The sequence below is a fragment of the Suncus etruscus genome, chromosome 6 (assembly GCF_024139225.1).
Source record: "Suncus etruscus isolate mSunEtr1 chromosome 6, mSunEtr1.pri.cur, whole genome shotgun sequence".
In the NCBI taxonomy this organism is placed as follows: domain Eukaryota; kingdom Metazoa; phylum Chordata; class Mammalia; order Eulipotyphla; family Soricidae; genus Suncus; species Suncus etruscus.
This window is the reverse complement of record NC_064853.1, coordinates 41,951,417-41,974,592: the sequence shown is the minus strand read 5'-3', so window position 1 is coordinate 41,974,592 and position 23,176 is coordinate 41,951,417. Positions and strand designations below refer to the sequence as shown.

Here is a 23,176-nt window from a genome sequence, read left to right as displayed (position 1 = left end):
GTGGTACATGGAGACAAAACACTTTGCTGTGGAGCAAGGATTTCAAATGGCAAAAGGGCCTGGATCATGTCACCTGAGCAGGCAGCAACAAGATCAAGTGATGGAGCATTCACACAGCAGGGAGATAACACAGGGCACCTGGTCTTTTAACTTTTCTATTATTATTACTACTACATAATTTTGGTGCCACACCCAGTGGTGGTCAGCTCTTATTCTTGGCTTAGGGATCTCTCCAGGTGGTGTTTAGGGAACCACAGTCGAGCCAGGAATTGAACCAGAATTGGTTACATGCAAGGCCAAAGCCTTAATCCTCATTAAGGGTTTATCTCTCTAGTTTTTGTATTTTAACATATTCTACTTGTCTCCTATTTTAGAACAAAACCAAGATCTAGACAGATGGCAAAGAGGTGACTGTCCATTATTCTATCACCTCAAAACATTCCTGGCTTGCAAAGACTCTGGAAATAAACAGCAACCATTACTACAAAACTAGCAGAGATTATGAACAACTTTGTAAATAATAGAGTCTTAATTTTTAAATACATTTTTAAAAATAAGGGAGAAGAAGATGAGTGGAATAGCACCAGATTGGACCTCACTGCTGATTCAATCCTATCATTTTATAAGTAGTTAGAAAAAAGAGCCTTGGAAAAAAAACTGCTCACAATACCTCTTCTACCCAAAATACTTCAGAAAACACTAGTTAGATATTTAGACTCTATAGATAGAGCAAGATATCCTGTGTAATATTGGTAAATTACTTAACCTCTCTGTGCCTAAATTTCCTAATCTGTAATAAGAGTAATTATAATAACTTATTTGAATTAAATTTATAGCAGTACTAAATTAATAATAAATGTCCAAAAAAAGTTACTTGGGGCTGGAAGATAGTGGTTATGGTATTTGCCTTAACCATGGTCAGCCGGGGTTCAATCTCTGGCACCCCAAGCCTACCATGAGTGATCTGTAAGTAGAGAGTCAGGAGTAAACATTGAACATCGATGGGTGTGGCCCCCAAACAAAAACAACAAAGGCAAAGGAAAATGGGTAATTTCACTTAATGACAGGGTGAGAGGAAATGGGACATTGGTGGAGGGAAATGTGCACTGGTGAAGGTTGTTGTACATTGTATGACTGTAAGTCAATCATGAACAACTTTATCTGTGGGGGAAAAAAACTATTATGGCAACTTTGTAACCATGGTGTTTAAGGAAAAAATAAAATACAATAAAAAGATTTTGGATATCTGAAGGCAAGACTTTTAAAAGGATAAACTGTGATAGATCCTGATCAAGCATGCAAATATCTTTGATTTAAAATGTTGTTATTGTTGTGATAACCAAAGTCACCACAAGGTTAGAGAATCAAGTGAATCAAAGACTGTACTACCAGAGCGAATTTGATTATTTGTCGGATAATCCTATGAGAATGTAAACTTGGGACTGGGGAGAAAGTTCTAATGGGCTGGAGAACATGCTTTGCATGTGGGAGACCTGGGTTTACTTTGTCGCACCATATGATTTCCTGAGTATCACCAAAAACCACCTCTGTGCACTAAGCCAGGAGTAGCCACTAAGCATACTAAACATTTTGAGTTTCCTCAAAATCCAAACACAACTACCTACCTTCCCTGTTCAAAAATATTTTAGAAGATACAGGGGTGGAGAAAATGCCTATGCTATACATACATACATACATACATATACTGGATTTGGCTTTTTGTGTGTGTATGTGTGCCACAAAAGCTGTATTTAGGGCTTATATCTGGCTCTGCAATGAAGGATTAGTCCTGGTGGGCTCAGGAGTACCATATGAGGTGCTGGGGTTTGAACCTGAGTTGGCAGCATAAAAGGCAAGTGCCTTACCCACTGTATTATCTCTCTGGCCCAGGCCTAGGGTATATTTGAAACTGGATCCTAATTTACCTGAAAGTGTAGTTCCCAGGGACGAGCTTACTTAATTTTAATATGGCTGTATCTCCAGAAATCTTCTCTTCTCTCAGAGGTCCCTTAAGTTCTTCCCAATGGTACTGGACGATTTTATCATCATCAGTGCTCTCTTGACCATAAAGAAACATTAGTTAAAACATGAGATTGCTGGGTCTCAATACTTGGCTAGTTTTCACAAGCCACGGCAACTATCCAGACTTGAGTTCGGAAAACTACATTATTTCCCTATAATATTTCTTCTCTAGAAATATTGAATTATTCTGTTTTTCTGTGAATAGTCCATTGTGTAGTTTTCCAAGGATTCTAACAAAGGCATCTGGTTAAAAAGATGTTTATACTAAGGAATCATTCGTGGCAGGCTCAGGGGATTGAACAGGATTGGCAGCATGCAGTGCAAGTACCTTAACCCCTTTACTCTCTCTGGCCCCAAGATACATTTTTTAAAACATGTCAACTGTTTTAATATATCAAAATTTCATCCTATAAGCAAAGATGTAGAGAAGGGCCAGAGTGACAGTATTGCAAGAAGGGCACTTGCGGGCCGAAGAGATAGCATGGAGGTTTAGGGCATCTGCCTTGCATGCAGAAGGGACAGTGGTTCAAATCCTGGCATCCCATATGGTCCCCTGAGCCTGCCAGGGATGTGATTTCTGAAGCGTTAGTATTAGCTGAGCGCTGCCAGGTGTGTGACCAAAACAAAACAAAACAAAACAAAAACAAAAAACCCAAAAAAAAGAAGAGCACTTGTCTTGTATGCAGCCAATCTGAGTTCTATTGCCTGCACCCTAACACCAAAACACCAAACAAATGACTCAAAAACAATTGAAAAAATGTGGAGAAAAATATCTTCTCATAATCATGCTGGAAATTAACTTGATATATAACTTTTATGCGGTAATAATTTGATAGCAATTTACCTGCAATTTCCTCTTCTGAAAAATTTATCTACAGGTACACAACATTAAATGTCATTTTTAGAAAATGTGGGTACCATTGTTTGTAATATGAAAAGAACATAATCATGTGATCATTTAGTACAGACAGTGAAAATAAAATAGAGTCATACAATCAAATTATACCACCATAAAATAGAAGCCTATTATAAGAAACACGAGACTCTAATGGCCCCTGATTAAGGCATAAGTGGCTACTGTCCCTTTAAGGATGGAGACCTTCAGTTACAGAAGTCCACCCTTGTAACTGCCATAGGGTGGCAACTGGCTGGAGCTGAAGTATTAGACTAATGGTGGGGTTAGGGGAGTCTGCCACTGCTGTCCCTGCTGGATTGCTCCTCTGGATGGTTGCTGCTCAATTACTGGAGAAACTGTTTACTGGACTCCTGACTCTTGCCCACTTTTGCCTCCTTTCCCACTGCTTTGGGCCTAATACTAACAGTCATACAATGAAATTATAACTCATATAATAGAAGGCTGTGTAATTTTTTATTTGTTTTGTTTTGGATCCTACCCGGTGGCACTCAGGGGTTATACCTGGCTCTGTGCTCAGAAATTACTGCTGGCAGCTTGGAGAACCATAGGGGATTCCAGGGGATTGAATCTGGATCAGCTGTAGTGCAAGGCAAATGCCTACCCGCTGTTCTAACCCTCCAACCCCCAAAAGGCTGTGCTGTAATTATTAAATGAAAAAAAGGGATGATGCATTTTACGTATTCAAAAAGCATTACATATAGAAACAAACCTAAAATAATGTGCATAGTGTGCTACAATTTGTGTAAATAAGATAAAGATAATGTTTTTTCCAGGACCAGAGAGATTGATTGTACAGTGAGTAGGGCATTTGCCCTTATATACGGTCAACCTGGGTTTGATACCTGGTATCCCAAATGGTTCCCAAGCCCACTAGAATGATTCCCAGAGTGCAGAGCCAGGAGTAACTCCTAAGCACAGCCTCCCCACCACCAAAGAATACGTTGTTTTCTTATAGATCCATACAGTATTACTGGAGAAAAAAAACTATTGGTAGTCTAATTAGAAAACTGGGTAATTGGAGGATAAAAATAATAGTGCCGGGATTGAAGCGGGTGGGGCGGTGGCGCAGAGGTAAAGCTTCTGCCTTGCAAGCACTAGCCTAGAACAGACCTCAATTTTGATCCAACCAAGCCAGGAGCAATTTCTGAGTGCATAGCCAGGAGTACCCCTGAGCGTCAACAGGGGTGTGGCCCAAAAAACAAAACAAAAATAATAATAATAAAAAATAAATAGTGCCTCTTTTTACTATATACCTTTGAATATTATTTAATCCCAACCTATTCAAAATTGTAAAGTGAATGGGACTACTGAAATACTTTTATTTTATTTTATTTTATTTTTGGTTTTTGGATTTTGGCCACACCTGGTGACACTCAGGGGCTACTCCTGGCTATGCACTCAGAAATTACTCTTGTCTTGGTTGGATCATATAGGATGCTGGGGAATTGAACCATGGTCCGTTCTAGGCTAGTGCAGGCAAGGCAGACACCTTGCCCTTTGTGCCACCACTCCGGCCCCAATTGAAATCTTTTTACCACTCTCATAAGTGCTTCTTTCTGCTCTATCATTCTTTATCTGCTATTCTTCTAGTCTTCCCTTCATATTAGAACCATCTATAAGAAGTACTTCACTTTGGTAAAGATTCTTCTGCTAAAGCAGTGACTGTCAAAACTCATTAATTGGTGCTAAGACTATCAAGTAATAGGGTTTAGAAGAAACCATAAGAATAAATATTAAGAGACTAGGCCTGAAACCCATTGCACTCATATAGGTAGGAAAGACTCCAAACTCTCTTCAGGTCACCTAAAAGGTTCAACTACCCTAAAGGGTGATATTTTAATGAGTCCAGGCAGGATGTGGAATTGGTTCTCTGATTCTCTCCAGGAAAAGGATGACAAAAATCTTGTTTCTGAGTGACAGATGATAAGCGCTCCATGATCAAATCTCTCAGGCAAGACAGAGAAGAGCTTTATTCCCATTAATAAGCATCACAGCCCCATTTAGGAAAATTTGACAACCAGCAAGTTCAATTAAAATAATGCTAAGTATATGCATAATCCTACTTAATATTACTTTAAACAAGCCATATGAGGGATTTTAATAAGAGGTTATCAGGTTTTCTAATTCTATTCATTTGTTTTAGATAACTGATTCTCATATAATGTGGTCAAAATAATTGGCCTAACTAGAGCACCTACATAGCTGCTCTAAATCTTTTAGGGTTTTCTACCCAAGTAACAGTAATGCTTTTCCACAACATCAAGTCTTGACAAGTACTCACGGCTGCCATCAATGACTGTAGAAGTGATTGGCAGAGCGATCTCCTGGAACTGTGGGGACACGATGGCTACAGGAGGCCTATTTTTACGGGGTTCTACAAGATAAAAACCCAAAAGAAATTGGAATAAAGAATTTGTAAATTATAGGAGGAACAGGCCATATCTATGAATTATAAATCAGTTTCTGTTACATAATTCTTTTTTTTTTTTTGTTTGGTGTTTGGGTCACACCGACAGCACTCAGTGGTTACTCCTGGCTCTACACACAGAAATCGCTCCTGGCAGGCTCAGGAGACCATCTGGGATGCCAGGATTCGAACCACCATCCTTCTGTATGCAAGACAAACGCTTTACCTCCAAGCTATCTCTCTGGTCCCTGTAACATAATTTAAGGTTGAAGTATTACCACAAGAGAAAGTCACAAGACCAGGTTGCCATTTTATTATATAAGATATTTGGGGAATTGGGCCCGGAGAGATAGCACAGCGGTGTTTGCCTTGCAAGCAGCCGATCCAGGACCTAAGGTGGTTGGTTCGAATCCCGGTGTCCCATATGGTCCCCCCGTGCCTGCCAGGAGCTATTTCTGAGCAGACAGCCAGGAGTAACCCCCTGAGCACCGCCGGGTGTGGCCCAAAAACCAAAAACCAAAAAAAAAAAAAAAAGATATTTGGGGAATTGAAAAAGCCTTTCCAATCATTGCTGCCCATTATTTCAATGCATATGTGCTACTAGTTTATGAAAGAACTATAGCAGTTAGCTGATTAATGCAGATAATACATAAGCTTTCTGAAAGGGTCTTGACAAGCAAGTTGTCCCTTAGTACAAACTGTGTTCGAAAGTTAATTGTGATTTCTCAAGCATCCTGACCTGTGAGAGAAGACTAGGACTGGGAAGACTGAGAAGACTAGGAAGTCACAAATCACTTTGGTTCAACTGAATGACTGTGAGCTCCAACCCAGAGCCTTTTCTTTGAGAAATGGTATTTATGCTGAGCAAATTTTAAGATGAAATGATTATCCTATATACAAAATTCAAAAATTGTATTTTGTCTTGTTAGTTTGTTTTGGGGCCACATGTGGAGGTATTCAGGGCTAATTCCTGCTCCGCATTCAGGGCTTAGGACAATTTGATCCCAATAGGGATCAAATTTGGGCCAGCAGCATGCTAGACAAGCACCCTACCTACTGTACTAAATCTTCAGTCCCAAATTCAAAAATTAAGAGGCTGGAGTGATAGCACAGCAATAGGGCAGTTTGCCTTGCATACAGCTGACCCAGGATGAACCTGGTTGGATCCCTGGCATCCTATGTAGTCCCCAGAGTCTGCCAGGAGTGATTCTGAGAACAAAGCCAGGAGCAACCCCTGAGTGCTGCCGGGTACCCCCCTGCCCCCCTACACCCTTAACAAAGACAGAAATCATTTGAAATTTCTGACAATGTGATTTTGAATTGAACTGAGGTGAGCCCAGACAAGATCATGGCTGGGAGAATAAAAAGGTCTATTAAAAAAAAAAAAAAGAAAAGAACTATTGACCAGCAGCAGCAGGAACAGCTGCAGGCTGTGGGCAGTATTTGGACTAAAAAAAAAGTAAAGTGAGCCCAGGAAAGAGCATGGCTGAGAGAAAACTAAAGGACTGTTAAACAGCGGCTGCAGTCTGTGGGTGTTGCTAGGACAAAAAAGTACCGTTTTTGAATTAAACTAAGGTGAGCGAGCCTAGGCAAGAGCATGAACAGAAGAATAAAAAAGGTCTTGACCAGCAGTGGGGGTTGAGGGTGGGTAGGAGTGAAATTGGGAGCATTGGTGGAGGGAAATGTGCACTGGTGAAGGGTAGTTGGTGTACAACTGATGACTGAAACTGAACCATGAACAATTTTGTAACCATGGTGCTTAAATAAATTCTCTCTCTCTCTCTCATCTCTCTCTCATCTCTCTCATCTCTCTCTCTCATCTCTCTCTCTCTCTCTCCTCTCTCTTTCCTCTCTTTCTCTCTCTATATATATACACATATATATAATTATACATATTATATTATACACACACAGAGACATATAAAGAAAACATTAAAATAATAAAACACGGGCCGGAGAGATAGCCTGGTGGTAGGGTGTTTGCCCTGCATGCAGAAGGACAGTGGCTCGAATCCCAGCATCCCATATGGTCCCCTGAGCCTGCCAGGATCGATTTCTGAGCGTAAGAGCCAGGAGTAACCCCTGAGTGCTGCTAGGTGTGACCCAAAAACAAAAACAAAAATAATAATAATAATAATAAAACACTTAAAAAAATAAAGAATTTGGGGCCGGAGCAATAGCATAGTGGTAAGGCATTTGCCTTGCACGTGGCCAAGCCAGGATGGACCACGGTTTGATTCCCTGCATCCCATATGGTTCCCCGAGCCTGTCAGGAACAATTTCTGAGCACAGAGCTAGTAGTAATCCCTGAGCATCTCTGAGTATGACCCAAAACACAAAACAAAAAAGAATTTGGGACCGGAGCAATACACAGCAGGTAGGGTATTTTGCTTTGCACATGGCCAATACAGATTTGATCCCAGCATCCCATATGGTCCCCCAAGCCTGCTAGAAATGACCCCTGAGCACAGAGCCAGGAATAAACTCTGAGTACCACTAAGTGTGCCTTTAAAAAATTTTTTTTGACAATGTACACTACTTTTTTGTGGGGGCCACACCTGGTGATGTTCACGGTTGCTCCTGGCTATGTGCTCAGAAATCGCTCCTGACTTGGGGGACCATATGGGACGCCTGGGGGATCGAACCTTGGTTCGTCCTAAGTTAGCATGTGCAAGGCAGATGCCTTACCGCTTGCACCACTGCTCCAGCCCCTGTATGCTACTTTTCAACTTCCACCTAATTATTCTGAATGTGTAAAACTAAATGTACATTTTCACTGGATTCTTTCAATGGTGGATCACTTGAAAGAAAAATGGGATACGATTTCTAAGATGAAAGAACTAACAGGGTTTAATGAACTCTTAGGCAGGAGCAATAAAAGCATAGTGGGTAAGGTATTTGCTGGGGATATGGCCTACTTGGGTCTCCTGAGTCCAACCAGAAGTGATTCCTAAATGTAGAGCCAGGATATGCAAACACACACACACACAAACACACACACACACACACACACACACACACACACACAGAGTCTGGGGATATGGCCTACTTGGGTCTCCTGAGTTCAACCAGAACACACACACACACCACACAAACACACACACACACCACACAAACACACACACACATGGCCTACTTGGGTCTCCTGAGTCCAACCAGAACACACACACACACACACACACACAAATTGCAAACACACATTTTACTAAAATAATCAGTGATAGCAGAGCAGGTAGGGTGTTTGCCTTGCATGTGGCCAACCTGGGTTTGATCCCTGGCATCCCAGATGGTCTCCTAATCCTGCAAGAGTAATCCCTGAGTGCTGCTAGGTGTGGCCCCCAAACATCAATAAATAAAATATCAGAAAATGTCAGCCACCAGCATGCTTCTTTTAGGTTCCTTATTCCTTAATTACAACACATGAGCTCTCTCAGCATGATCCACTTTGAATTAAGTAGTTCTCAGGTGAATGGGCTATAGCTCAGATCATAATTCAGCTGGGCTATGATATTTTCCTGCTAAGCCAAGTATTTCAACTAGACATTTCCCACCTTAATCTTTTTTTTTTGTTTGTTTTTGGGTCACACCCAGCAGTGCTCAGGGGTTCCTCCTGGCTCTATGCTCAGAAATCGCTCCTGGCAGGCTCGGGGGACCATATAGGATGCTGGGATTCAAACCATCATCCTTCTGCATGCAAAGCAAATGCCCTACCTCCATGTTATCTCTCTGGCCCCAACCATCCTAATCTTTTCACTACACAGAATTAGAAATTACCTAATAAGAAAAAAAAGAATGGTAATTTTATTTTTTGTTTTTGGTTGTTTGTTTTTGTTTTTGTTTTTGTGGGGGATGAGAGTTTTATGAGCCATATCCAACAATATCCTCAGTTCTGTGTTCGGGGATCCCTTCCACTGGGGTTTAAGACACAGTGTGGTACAGTGATCCAGGCTCCTGCATTCAAATCATGTGCTCTAGTTTATTGAGCTCTCTCTGGTCCAAAATTAACATTAAAAAATTATTATTATTTTGGGGCCAGAGTGATACATAGTTGATAGGTTATTTGCATTGCATGCAGCCAAACTGGATTGATCCTGTATGGTCTCCCCAGCCCCTCAGGAGTGATTCCTAAGCACAGATTCCTAAGATGTTACCGGAGTAACATCTGAGCACCATTGGGTATGGTCCAAAAGTAAAATATATAATTACTATTCTTGGTTTTGGACCACACCAGTTCTCAGGGCTTACTTATGGCTCTAAAACACAGGGCTCACTCCTGACAGGAATCTGGGGATCAGATGCACTATAGGGACTGAACCTAGCAGCTGTGTGCAAATCAACTATAACATACCCCTCTACTATTTATCCAGTCTTTTTTAGTTATTTTAATTTTTGTTTAGTTTTTTCGAGGGGCTGTACCTGGTGGTGCTCAGGGTCTATTCCCAATTTGCTCAGGGGTTGCTCCACTGGTGCTTGGGAAACATGTGGTGCCAGGGATTGAACCATGGTCTTCCATATGCAAAACATGTGCTCAGACTGTTAAATGCTGGCCCAGAAAAAAAATTTCCAGCCCTAAATCATAGCTCCATCTCCACTCCATGGGAATTCCACAGAGAGCAATGAAAACAAGGCTCGAGATGAGGGACACATACCTGGTTTGACTGTTACATTCACATAGCCCTCTCCATGGGCATTTTGACCATCTACAGTCACTTTAAATTCGTACAGACCTGGAGTTAGCTGCAGAAGTAAGAGAAGATGTTTTAGACACATAACAGCAACAATTATATTTAAAATAACACATATATTTGAACTTTTCCATACTGAGTTTTATACTGACTGAAACATGAAACACGTCTTATCCTGTTTCCAAAATAGATAAAAATAAACTAGTTGGAGGTGAAATAATTAATGATACATTAAATGTATATATGTAAATATACACATATATAGCTTTTAATATGGATTTTATTTTATTTATTTTGTTTATAGGGTCACACCCGGCAGCACTCAGGGATTACTCCTGGCTCTGCGCTCAGAAATCACTTGGAGGACCATATGGGATGCCGGGATTCGAACCACTATCCATCTGCATGCAAGGCAAATGCCCTACCATTGTGCTATCTCTCTGGCCCCTAATGTGGATTTTATTACTAACTCCAGAACAACAGAAAGAAATTCAATATCTCTATACTCCCATTTCCTTTTCAGAAGAACATTAAGGCCTCAACTCTCCTACTTTATAGAGCTATGAAATTAAAGCAATCATCTCTGCAAAGAAAAACATTTTGTAAAATACCAAATAGCTCCCAAATATGTCTATTTTCCCTCCTGATTCCATTAACTGTATGAACACAATATAAAAAAAAGATCAACCACAATGCCACTATCCTAATATAACAATTAATCTTATTTATTCTCAATTCTTGACCACATACTAAGACTCCTTTTTGTTTGTTTGTTTTTTGTTTTTTTGGGTCACATCTGGCAGCGTTCAGGGGTTACTTCTAGCTCTACACTCAGAAATCGATCCTGGCAGGCTCAGGAGACCATATGAGATGCTGGGATTCGAACCACCGTCCTTCTGCATGCAAGACAAACACCTTACCTCCATGTTATCTCTTTGGCCCCAAGATTTTTTTTTTGAGCCACACCCGGTGACACTCAGGGGTTACTCCTAGCTATGCACTCAAAAATCACTCCTGTTCAAAATTTTAAAAAAGGGGGGCTAGAGGGCCCGGAGAGATAGCACATCGGCGTTTGCCTTGCAAGCAGCCGATCCAGGACCAAAGGTGGTTGGTTCGAATCCCGGTGTCCCATATGGTCCCCCATGCCTGCCAGGAGCTATTTCTGAGCAGCCAGCCAGGAGTAACCCCTGAGCACTGCCGGGTGTGGCCCAAAAACCAAAAAAAAAAAAAAAAAAAAAAAAAAGAAAAAGAAAAAAAGGGGGGGGGCTAGAGCAGTGGCGCAAGCCATAAGGCCTAGGACAGACCGTGCTTCAATTCCCTGGCATCCCATATGGTCACCCAAGCCAGGGGTGATTTCTGAGCGCAGAGCCAGGAGTAACCCTTAAGTGTTGTAACCCCTGTTGTTGCTATTGTTGTTGTTGTTGTTGTTGTTGTTTTTGGTTCACACCTGGCATGGCTGGGGGTTACTCCTGGTTCTATGCTCAGAAACTGCTCCTGGCAGGCTCGGAGGACCTTATGGGATGCCGGAATTCGCACCAATATCCTGCATGCTATTTCTCCGGCCCCGTTTTTTTTTTTTTTTAATTTATATTTTGGCCACATCCAGTGGTACTCAGGGATTACTACTGGGTCTGTACTAAGAAATTATTCTTGGCAGGTTCGGGGGACCACATGAGATGCTGGAGAATGAATTCAGTTCTGCCATGTGCAAGGCAAACACCCTACCCACTGTGCTATTGCTCTGGCTCCCCAAAATAATTTTAAAATTTTCTTTTGTTCAACAGTCATTTATTGAGGATCACTATGCACCAATCATTGCCCTAAGATTCAAGTTTGAATGTGAAAAAAGACATACCTTTAAGGAATAGAACCTGGGATCTTATATATGCAAATCATGAGCTTTCATTGAGTAGTACCCCTGGTCTCAAGCATCTCATATTTATTTTTTATTTTTTTGTTTTTTTTGGGGGGCCATACCTGGTCACATTCCAGGTATGGTCACATTCCTGGCTCTGCATTTAGAAATTGCTCTTGGCAGGCTCAGGGGACCATAGGATGCCAGGCATCAAAGCCGGGTCCATCCTGGGTCAGCAACATGCAAGGCAAAAGAACGCCCTACCGCTGTACTATAGCCCAGGAGCTCACATTTCTATAATTTTCTGAGACTAGCTAAAAATAATGACTGTTCCAAACTTTCTATGTTCTTCCAATGACTCAGCATAAACATTTCATTATAATGCTTTTTAAAAAGTTATTTAGAGCCGGAGTGATAACGCAGCAGGTAGCGTGTTTGCCTTGCATATGGCTGATCTGGGAGTGACCCAGGTTCGATCCCCAGCACCCCATATGATCCCCCCAAGCCTACCAGAAGTGATTTTTTTAGGGGGGGGCCACACCCAGCAGTGTTTAGGGGTTACTCCTGGCACTCAGAAATCGCTCCGGCAGGCTTGGGAGACCATATGGGATGACAGGAATTGAACTCGGGTCCGTCCTGGATTGGCCAAGTGCAAGGCAAATGCCCTACTGCTGTGCTATGTCTCCAGCCCCAGGAGTGATTTTTGAGTGCAGAGCCAGAAGCAACTCCTGAGCGCCACCAGGTGTGGCCCAAACTCATCCCCCAAAAAAGCTTTAAGTGCTGTGGTTACAAAATTGTTCATAATTGAGTTTCAGTCATAGAATGCACACCATCATTCACCAATGCATTTTCCCACCACCAATGTCCCTAGTTCCTCCTATCCATCCATCCCCACCTGCCTCTGAGGCAGGCATTTTGCTTCTCTCCCTCCCTTCTTCACTCTCCCCCACTTTCTTTTCTTTCTCTTTCCCTCACTCTATCTCTCACATACACTGGTTTGTACCATTGTTAATGAAGGGGTACCATGCATATCACTTTATTCCCTTTCAGCACCCAGTTCTTGTCAAAGTAATCAGTTCCAACTATTATTGTCATAGTAGACCCTTCTCTACTCATAACTGCACTCATCACTCTCTGTGGCAAACATCGTACCATGAACTGGTCCACTTGGCCCTCATCTCTATTGTCTCTGGATATTATTACCATACTGTCTTTTCTTTTTCTATACCCCACAGTTGAGTGAGATTACTGTATGTCTATCCCTCTTCCTCTCCCTCACTTCACTCAGCATAATGATCTCCATATCCATCTACGTATATTCAAATTTCATTACTTCATTTTCCCTAACAGCTGCATAGTATTCCATTGTGTAGATGTATCACAGTTTCATTAACCACTCCTCTGTTTTCAGGCACTTGGGTTGTTTTCAGATTCTGGCTATTGTAAATAGTGATACAATGAACATACGAATATAAAAGTCTTTTCTGCATGGTGTTTTTGGATTCCTAGGGTATATCCCTAGTCTAAGTAGTATTGCTGGATCATATGGAAGTTCAATTTCTAGATTGTGTGTGTGTGTGTGTGTGTGTGTGTGTGTGTGTGTGTGTGTGTGTTTGGTTTTTGGGTCACACCCGGCTGGCCTGCGTTGTTTCCCCATTGTCACACTTTTATTGTGGGTTTTTCTACGTGTTGTGGTGGTATTTCATTGGCTAAATGATGCAGGCAGCACACTCCTCTGGCTCCGCCCTGTCTGGATGGGTCGACTTGCCTCCAAGGGAGGGGAGTCCTTTGTGGATGAAGCCTCACACAGGATCAAATCTTAGGCCCGAGCACGCAGCAGAGAAGAGAGTCCGGAGAGAAATGCTGGGCTTCAGTGATCTAGCACAGTTCTTAGTGTGATTTTTTCTTCTTGTTTCGATGGTGTTCTTTTCTTAGAAAGAGCGCACAGCCGCGTAGCGAAGCGGAGCTAAGTGCTCTGCTGGAGCCTCTTTTCAGCCCACTCCCAAGAGGTTCATGCAACAGGATAGTAGACAGACACACAAACAGGCAGCACTCACAGTTTTTCAGTCCGGCCCCACTGTGCAGGCGTAGTTTTCATATCATTATTATTTTGATGATAACTAGTCATGTGGAGCATTTTTTCCATGTGTCTTTTTGGCCATCTGTATTTCTTTGTTGAGAGAAGGTCTGTGCATTTTTTCTACCCATTTCTGATAGGGTTAAATGTTTTTGTTTTCATATCTTTTTTTGGGGGGGGAATCACACCTGGTGGTGCTCAGAGTTTACTCCTGGCTCTGCACTCAGAAACTGTCCTGGCAGGCATGGGGGGTTATTACTATTAGCTTCTGCTTAGGGATGACTCCTGGAGTGATGGAGGAACCAATATGCAGTGCCAGGGATTAAATGAGAGTAAATCTTGAGTACTTTAATCCCTGTGTCCTCCCTTGCCTCTAAAAGGTATAGAGTTTAGGGGCCAGAGTGACAGCATAGCGGTAGGGTGTTTGGCTTGTACAATGCAGACCTAGTACAGACCCAGGTTCGATCCTGGGCATCCCATATGGTCCCCTGAGCGATTTCTGAATGCAGAGCCAGGAGTAACCCCTGAACACTGCCGGGTGTGGCCCAAAAATAAAAAAAGTATAGACTTTAAGATGGAAATTTTAATTAAAAAAATACCAATTACTCCTTAGTGAACTTCAACTGAACTAGTTTATTTTTCTATTTTTTAATTTTGTTATTTATAAATCATATACTAAAACTTAATGACTTTTATGTTTTTGTTTTTGGGTCACACCTGGCTCTATGCTTAGAAGTCGCTCCTGGCAGGCTTGGGGGATCATATGGGATGCCAAGATTCGAATCAACGACCTTCTGCATGAAAGGCAAACGCCTTACCTCCATGCTATCTCTCTGGCCCCTGGCTTTTATGTTTTATTTATTTAGTTTTTCTACTCAAGTTATGACCATCTCATAGATACATATTTTGTCAGATTCAACATTAATTTACCTAGTTTGATTCTTATTTCCTCCAAACTGCAGTCACAGTAATTCTTGTAAACTAAAAATATAGTGTCCAGAGAGATAGTAGAGCAGGTAGGATTCTTGCTTTCATATGGCTGAACTGAGTTCTACTCTGGCATCTCAGTGGTCCCCCAAGCACACCAGTAGTAATTCCTGAGTAAAGAGCCAGGAGTAATCCCTGAGTACTGCTGGATGTGGTCCCAAACCCAAGGAAAAATAAAAAAGAACATGATGTGCTTTCCTACCTAAAAGCATTCAAAAGTTCCCTAGTTTCTCTCAATAGGATTCAATTTCCTTAACCTGGCAAATATATATATATATAAAGCTCTGTGCAATTTGGTCTTTGCACATCCTAATTTACTTCCCATATTAATCAGGTTGAATACAACTCCGTTCATGTTTTCTAATTTTTAGTTCAGTGGTATATTGTTTCCATTGCTCTGGGGTGTTATGATGAGAAGGTTAAGTCACTTTTCATATCCCAACTAGGTAAAATTCTAAAGAAATCTAATCTTGGAGCTGAAGAGATAGTATAGTCAATAAGGCACTTGCTTTGTATACGGTGTACATAGTTTCAATCCTCAGTACCCCATATGGTTCCCTAAGCTTTTCTAAGAGTGATCCCTGAGTACAAACTCATGAATAAACTCAGAGAAACATGGGCTGTGCCCTCCCCCCCCCCAATTTTTTAAAAATATACTTTTGGGCTGGAGAGAAAGTACAACAGGTAAGGTGTTTGCGCTGCACACAATCAACCCTGGCAAACATAAGGTCAACTGAGCATGGTCAAGAGAAAACCCTGGGCCCGGAGAGATAGCACAGCGGCGTTTGCCTCGCAAGCAGCCGATCCAGGACCAAAAACCAAAAACCAAAAACCAAAAACCAAAAAAAAAAAAAAAAAGAGAAAACCCCAAGTGATGATGTTGAAACATTGAATGACTGAAACTCAGTCGTGGACAACTTTGTAACTGTATATCTCACAGTGGTTCAGCTTTTCGAAATTTGGAAAAAGGGGCCAGAGTGATGGCACAGTGGGTAGGGTGTTTGCCTTGCACAAGACCAACCCAGATTCAATTTCTGGCAACCCATATCGTCCCCCGGGCCTGCCAGGAGTAATTTCTGAGCACAGAGCCAAAAGTAACCATGTAGTGCCGCCAGGTGTGACCCAAAAAACCCCCCAAAAAACAGAGGGGGGGGGGGAAAGGTGAACTCTAAGTACAGAGACAGGACTAAACCTGAGCACCACAGAGTGTGGTCCATCTACTCTCAGCAGGTCAATAACTCCATGCAATGACCTGATGCATCCCCCTAGTTAAAGCATGTATCTTATCAGTATCACCTACAAGATTTTATGGTCCTTGAAAGTTTCTTTTGTGATTACATTGTAGTAAATCCTCAAAGCTTGATACATGACTATGCTCTATGCCAAGGTTCACTCCTGTAGGTGCTCAGGGGACTATACGGGATGTCAGGGATCAAACTTAGGTCAGCCATGTGCAAGCAAACATTCTACCCACTGTACTATCACTTCAGTTCCAGAGTTATCTTTTTTAATTATCTTCTCCCATTTCCCTCCCCTTGTTTTTGTGATGACACACATACCTGGCTGTGGTACTTGCACATCTACTTGTACTGCTTATCATAGGCTGCACTCATTATTTGAGATGCCCAAGTTATAGTTGTAGTACTTTCCAGGGGCTGCTATGGTACTCACATACATGCTCACCAAGGGCCACACTTCTCTGGCCATGGCACTTGCACAACTTTTTAGTTGAGATGCTCAACTTGGGTCGGACCCCTTTTTATACGTATATACATCGGGCTGTGATCCTGCTAGAAATCATGTGGTGCTGAAAATCCCAAACAGCAGAACTTCCATGCAAACAGCAGAGATGCCAGAACTGCATTAGCACACAAGACACCAGAGATTTGAACTCAAGACCATACACTTGCAAAGAAGGCATTTTAAGATAACTCTAAATTACCCCTGGCAAGCTCAGGGAACCATTCTATTCCTCTAGTTGTTGTTAAAAGAATAGATTAATAAGATTGTATAATCAAGAATATAGACATCTCCAAAGTTCTCAACAACTATACTAAATCCCATACCCTACATAAAAGAATGGGGTTGAAGAGACAACATAGGGATTAAGGCTCTTATCTTGCAATGAAGACAGCCCTGGTTCACTTCCTGGCACTGCATGATCCAGGAGTTATATCTGAGCACCTTCTAGAGTGATCCCTAAGCATCTCTGGATGTGGCCCTCAAAAATCAGAATGAGGGGCTGGCGAGGTGGCGCTAGAGGTAAGGTGTCTGCCTTGCAAGCGCTAGCCAAGGAAGGACCGCGGTTCGATCCCCTGGCATCCCATATGGTCCCCCCAAGCCAGGGGCGATTTCTAAGCGCTTAGCCAGGAGTAACCCCTGAGCATTAAATGGGTATGGCCCAAAAAACAAAACAAAAACAAAAACAAAAACACAAAAATCAGGATGAGTTAAAGGACCAGAGATGGCAGTACAGGGTTAAGAGGCATGCCTTGACTGCAGCCAACCCAGTTCAATATTCATTACCACATGGTCCCCTTACCATCGCCAAGCACATTCCTCGAGGTCCCCAACACACACAGATGAGGCACTGCTGGTGCAACCTGGGTAATCTGCAGCACCACATCTTCAGGGCATCAAATTGAATCATATGCTTAGTTGGCCAAGAATCACCAGGAGACCAAGGGCCTCCTCAGTACCACTTAAAAATAATTCCCTCTACCATAATAAAAGAATGCTCAAAAAAAAAAAAAAAGAAAAAAAAAAGCCATGGGTCACAACCTAGTTTATCTCACCAATTCTAAACTCAAATATTACCTCTAAAAGTAGTTTGGTATGGTTTGAAGAGATAACATAGTGGGTAGGGTGCTCATGTATGTGACTAAACGAGGATAAACCCCCAGCATCCCATATGGTCCCCCAATCCCCACCAGAAGTGATCATTGACAGCAGAGCCAGGAGTAACCCCTGAGCATCTCAAGCACTGAACTATGAATTCTAGACCATGGGGCTGGCATTACCAGTGGCCAGGTCTCCCAAGTACTGTTAGTGGTGACTCCTTTTTTTTTTTTTTTTAGATTTTGGGTCACACCCTGGCTCTATGCTCAGAAATCGCTCCTGGCAGGCTCAGGGGACCATAAGGGATGCCGGGATTCAAACCACTGTCCTTCTGCATGCAAGGCAAATGCTTTACCTCCATGCTAACTCTCCAGCCCCAACTCCTATTTTTTAAGAAAAGTTGTTTGCTATATCTTTTCAGCTATCACCATGCTTGTACAATTTCCTTGCCACAAATGAAAATTTGAAGGTAGAGGACGGAGCGACGGCGCAAGCGGTAGGGCATTTGCCTTTCACACACTAATCTAGGACAGACCGTGGTTCGATCCCCTGGCGTCCCATATGATCCCCCAAGCCAGGAGCAATTTCTGAGCACATAGCAGGAAGTGACCCCTGAGCATCACTTAGGTGTGACCCAAAAACCAAACCCCCGGGGCCAGAGAGATAACATGGAGGTAGGGCATTTGCCTTGCATGCAGAAGGTCAGTGGTTTGAATCCCGGCATCCCATATGGTCCCTTAAGCCTGCCAGGAGCGATTTCTGAGCATAGAGTCAGGAGTAACCTGAGTGCTACCGGGTGTGACCCAAAAACCAAAACCAAACCAAACAAAAAAAAAACCAAACCCCCCTCCAAAAAAAAGAAAAGAAAAGAAAATTTGAGGGTAACAGAATAACAAATACTTGCTCAGCTTCAGTATGAACAGAAAATTCTAATTATACATGTTAGAAGACAGTCAACACCTTTATACCAATGCTGGAGAATACAGAAATTCACCTTGGATAGTTTGAGGAGCTGAGAATATTTCCCTTCCATTTCTCCACTGTAGTCTTTAGGATGTGTAATCAGCTGCCAGTTGTAGGTGTAGTTTTCTCCTATAGAAGGGCAGTTACAAAAATCATAAAAACACACACCTATACATAAAATGGGAAGCCACACAATCTGCCAATAACAAATATCTTCTAAATTTTCACAAAGCCTTAGATTTTGTTTCGGTGTTTTTTTTTGTTTTTATTTTTGTTTCTGTTTTTGAGCCACACTCAGCGGCATTCAGGGGTTACTCCTGCCTTGCACTCAGAAATCATTCCTGGCAGGTGTGGGGGACCATATTTGATGCTGCAGATTGAACTCGAGTCAGCCGTGTGCAAGGCAAATACCCTACCTGCTGTGCTATTGCTCCGGCCCTCCAGATTTTGTTTTGTTCAGGGATTAAGGCAAGTATTCACTACCACTGAAAAATTTGTCTTGGCAACTGAAAATATTAGTCTTTTTTATTTTATTTTTTGGTTTTTGGGTCACACCTGGCAGCACTCATGGGTTACTCCTGGCTCTATGCTCAGAAATCGCTCCTGGCAGGCTCAGGGGACCATATGGGATGCCGGGATTCGAACCACTAACCTTCTGCTGCCTTACCTCCAGGCTATTTCTCCGACCCCTTCTGAATCTTTAAGATTTCATGTAAAAGTATGTGCATGCACGTGTGCATGTGCACACACACATATGAAATTCCATCTCAAAGTCTAAAGGGAAAAGTCATTCTGTTACAATGAATTTTGCTTACTCAGTTAGTCAGGACTTCTTGAATTTTCTCCCACAAATGCTCCTTCTTGCCCCAGATCCACCTTCCACAATGCAGACCTCCTTCAGAAATAACAGTTTATACTATGGTATCCCAGTGAAAAGTACATGCCTCACTAACCCTAGAGATGAACTCATGGGGAACAAAGGGCATTTTTCTTGCAAAACTTCCTTTGCAACAAAGAACAGCAATGACTTCTAAATAACATGGTTCAAAAATAGCTTTTTACAGACTGCTAACAATGCTAGTCTCACTGAGGTCATCACACCCTGGTGAGTTAAAAGAGCTATTTCATTCCTGCTGAGCTAAATAATACATTGCAGAAGATGGTAAGAGATGGTCCATTTAAAACAGGCCCCATTGAAATTAAGATCAAATGAAGCATTAAATGGTCTGTATTTGTAGTTCAGACTATGACTATGTATGGCAAATATGTAATACCTTCTCAGTAAAAGCAATCTTAAATTTAGGTTTCAGGGAGTGAAAAAATATAGGGACCAAAGTGATTATTACAGCAGGTAGAACATTTGCCTTGCAAATGGCCAACCAGGGTTTAATCCCTGGCATCCCATACAGTTCCTGCCCACTGACTGGAATAATTACTGAATGCAGACCCAGGAGTAAGTCCTGAGCATCACTAGGTCATGGCTAAAACAAATTTAAAATACGATTCTAAGGCCTAGAGCCATAGCACAGCAGGTAGGATGTCTACCTTGCAAACAGCCTACCTGGGTTTGATCCTTAGTGGTCCCCTGAACCTGCCAGGAGTAATTTCTGAGCACAGAGCCAGGAGTAACCCCTGAGTGCTAGTGGGTATGACAAAAAAAAAAAAAAAAAGACAAATGTGATTCTATCTAGGTAAAGATTGGATTTTGTTGAAAAGTTTTGTTACCTACCACTCTAAAGTCAAAAGCCAAAAGGTAAAAAAAAAAAGGAACCTCAACCATTTAGAAAAGAATGGTCATCTTTCATCAGTTCAAAGTTAAAATTAACATACCGGGCCAGAGAGATAACACAGCAGTAGGGTGTGTGCCTTGCTAGCAGCTGACTGGCAGACCCCGGCATCCCATATGTCCCCTGAGCTTACCAGGAGTGATTTCTTTTTTTCTTTTTGGTTTTGGTTCCGCCATCCCATATGTCCCCTGAGCTTACCAGGAGTGATTTCTCTTTTTCTTTTTGGTTTTGGTTTCGTTTTGTTTATTTTTTTGGGCCACACTGATGACGATCAGGGGTTACTTTTGGCTATGTGCTCAGAAATTACTCCTGGCTCGGGGGACCATATGGGACGCTGGGGATCAAACCCAGGTCCATCCTGGGTCAGCTGCATGCAAGGCAAAGCCCTACCACTGTACTATCTATTGCTCAGGCCCCAGGAAGGAGTGATTTCTGAGTGCAGAGCCAGGAGTAACTTCTGAGCACTGCTGGGTATGGCCCATACAGAAATAAATACATAAATAAAATTAACATGCCACCCTAATTCCAAGAAAATGTTTATTTGGGGCCAGAGAAAGAGCGTGGATGTAGGAAGTTTTGCCTTGCATGCAGAAGGACAGTGGTTCCAATCTCGGCATCCCATATGGTCCCCCAAGCCTGCCAGGATTTTTTTGTTTGTTTTTGTTTACGGTCAAACCTGGTGACACTCAGGGGTTACTCCTGGCTTTGCGCTCAGAAATTGCTCCTGGCTTGGGGGACCATATGGGACACTGGGGGAATGGACCGTGGTCCGTCCTAGGCTAGCGCTTGCAAAGTAGATGCCTTAACTCTAGCACCACCACCCTGGCCCCCCAGGAGTGATTTCTGATTTGAGCCAGGAGTAACCCCTGAGTGCTGCTGGGTGTGACCCAAAAAACAAACCAAAAAAAAAAGAAGAAGAAAAAGAAAATGTTGATTTTAAGACCACATTTCACAGGTGAAGAGTTCAGTAGGCTGTGTGTATGCTTTTACATACAGGAAGTCCAAGTTCAATCCCCAGTTCTATAGGGCAGGGTGGTGGTGAAGACCAGACTGAAAAAGTTCTGTCTCATCATCCCCCTATCTTTGCTATTTTGAAAACAATCCTTTCATGTATTTAATAAAGGCTGAAAAACTTGAGCAGACTTGAAAAAAATCTGTTTCTGAACTGATGTGGTTTTTGTTTTTGTTTGGTTTGGTTTGGTTTTTGGGTCACACTTGGTGATGCTCAGGGGTTACTCCTGGCTACGTACTGAGAAATCGATCCTGACTTTGAGGACAATATGGGACAACAGGGATCGAACCGAGGTCCGTCCTGGGTCAGCTGTGTGCAAGGCAAATGCCCTACCACTGCACTATCATTCCAGCCCCTTGAACTGATGTCTTTTTAAAAGCTGAACTACAAGAGTAATTCATAGGGGGGGAGAGATAGCACAGTGGTGTTTGCCTTGCAAGTAGCCGATCCAGGACCTAAGATGGTTGGTTCGGGTCCCGGAGTCCCATGTGGTCCCCCGTGCCTGCCAAGGGCTATTTTTGAGCAGATAGCCAGGAGTAACCCCTGAACACTGCCGGGTGTGGCCCAAAACCAAAAAAAAAAAAAAGATTAATTCATAGAAAAATATATGTATAAATGTAGTTTTAAAACATACAGTACAGGGCTGAGTGATAAGCACAGCATGTAGGGCATTTGCCTAATATACAGGTAACCCAGGATCAATGTTGGACATCCCATATAGCCTCCATGAGTCCACCAGGAATAATTTCTGAATGCAGAGTCAGAAATAATTTCTCACCATGGCTGTGTATGGTACCCAAACAAAAAACTATTAATTTTTAATATAGAATGAAGCCAGGGAGACAGTACAGTGGGTAGAACATTTGCTATGCACACTGCAGACTGGGTTTGATCCCCGGCATCCCATATGATTCCCTGAACACTGCCAACAGTGATCCCTTAGCTCAGTCAGGAGTAAGCCATAAGCACTGCTGGTTATGGTCCTAAAAATAAAAAATAAGGGGCTGGAGAGATAGCATGGAGGTAAGACGTTTCCCTTTCATGCAGAAGGTCATTGATTTGAATCCTGGTATCCCATATGGTCTCCCGAGCCTGCCAGGAGCAATTTCTGAGCGTGGAGCTAGGAGTAACCCCTGAGCACTGATGGGTGTGACCCAAAAACATAAATAAATAAATAAATAAATAAATAAATAAATACAGTACAATCCAGAATACATTTACAAAAATGTAGAAACAGTTCTTTTCTCATCTGTATTTACTAAGGTCTCTAAATTTATTCACATTAACAGCAGAGAAAAAAAATAAGATACTCCTCTAGAAGAAAGTGTAATGAGTTGATAAAGATACCTCAATTTAAGCACAAAATAAATGGGGGAAAGGGCACAATGCTTCCTATAAAAGAACTTTTTATGTTTACCTTTTGTGCATGTGTTGTGGGGTCAGTAACTAAAGCCAAAGTATCAGACATGCAAAGAAATTGCTATAAGGTTGAGCCATACCCTAATTCAAGTTAATATTTATATAATCTCTACTTGGGGGAACTGGAAAGATAGGACAGCAGGTAGGGTGCTTGCCTTGTACACACGTACCTGAGTTTGATCCCTAATATCACATGAAGTCTTCTGAG

General features: G+C 42.2%; 1 protein-coding gene across 2 annotated transcripts in view; it reads right to left on the bottom strand.

The window, feature by feature from the left end:
- The window catches only part of KIAA0319L (KIAA0319 like), a 151,504-nt gene that overhangs the window by 27,460 nt on the left and 100,868 nt on the right, over nt 1-23,176 (bottom strand). For both annotated transcript variants that reach the window (XM_049774655.1, XM_049774654.1), the window contains exons 6-9: nt 18,782-18,879; nt 9,995-10,082; nt 5,220-5,312; nt 1,926-2,058 (exon numbers count right to left, since the gene is read on the bottom strand). In XM_049774655.1, coding sequence (XP_049630612.1) covers nt 1,926-2,058; nt 5,220-5,312; nt 9,995-10,082; nt 18,782-18,879 — 412 coding nt within the window. The remainder of the gene's footprint in view (nt 1-1,925; nt 2,059-5,219; nt 5,313-9,994; nt 10,083-18,781; nt 18,880-23,176) is intronic.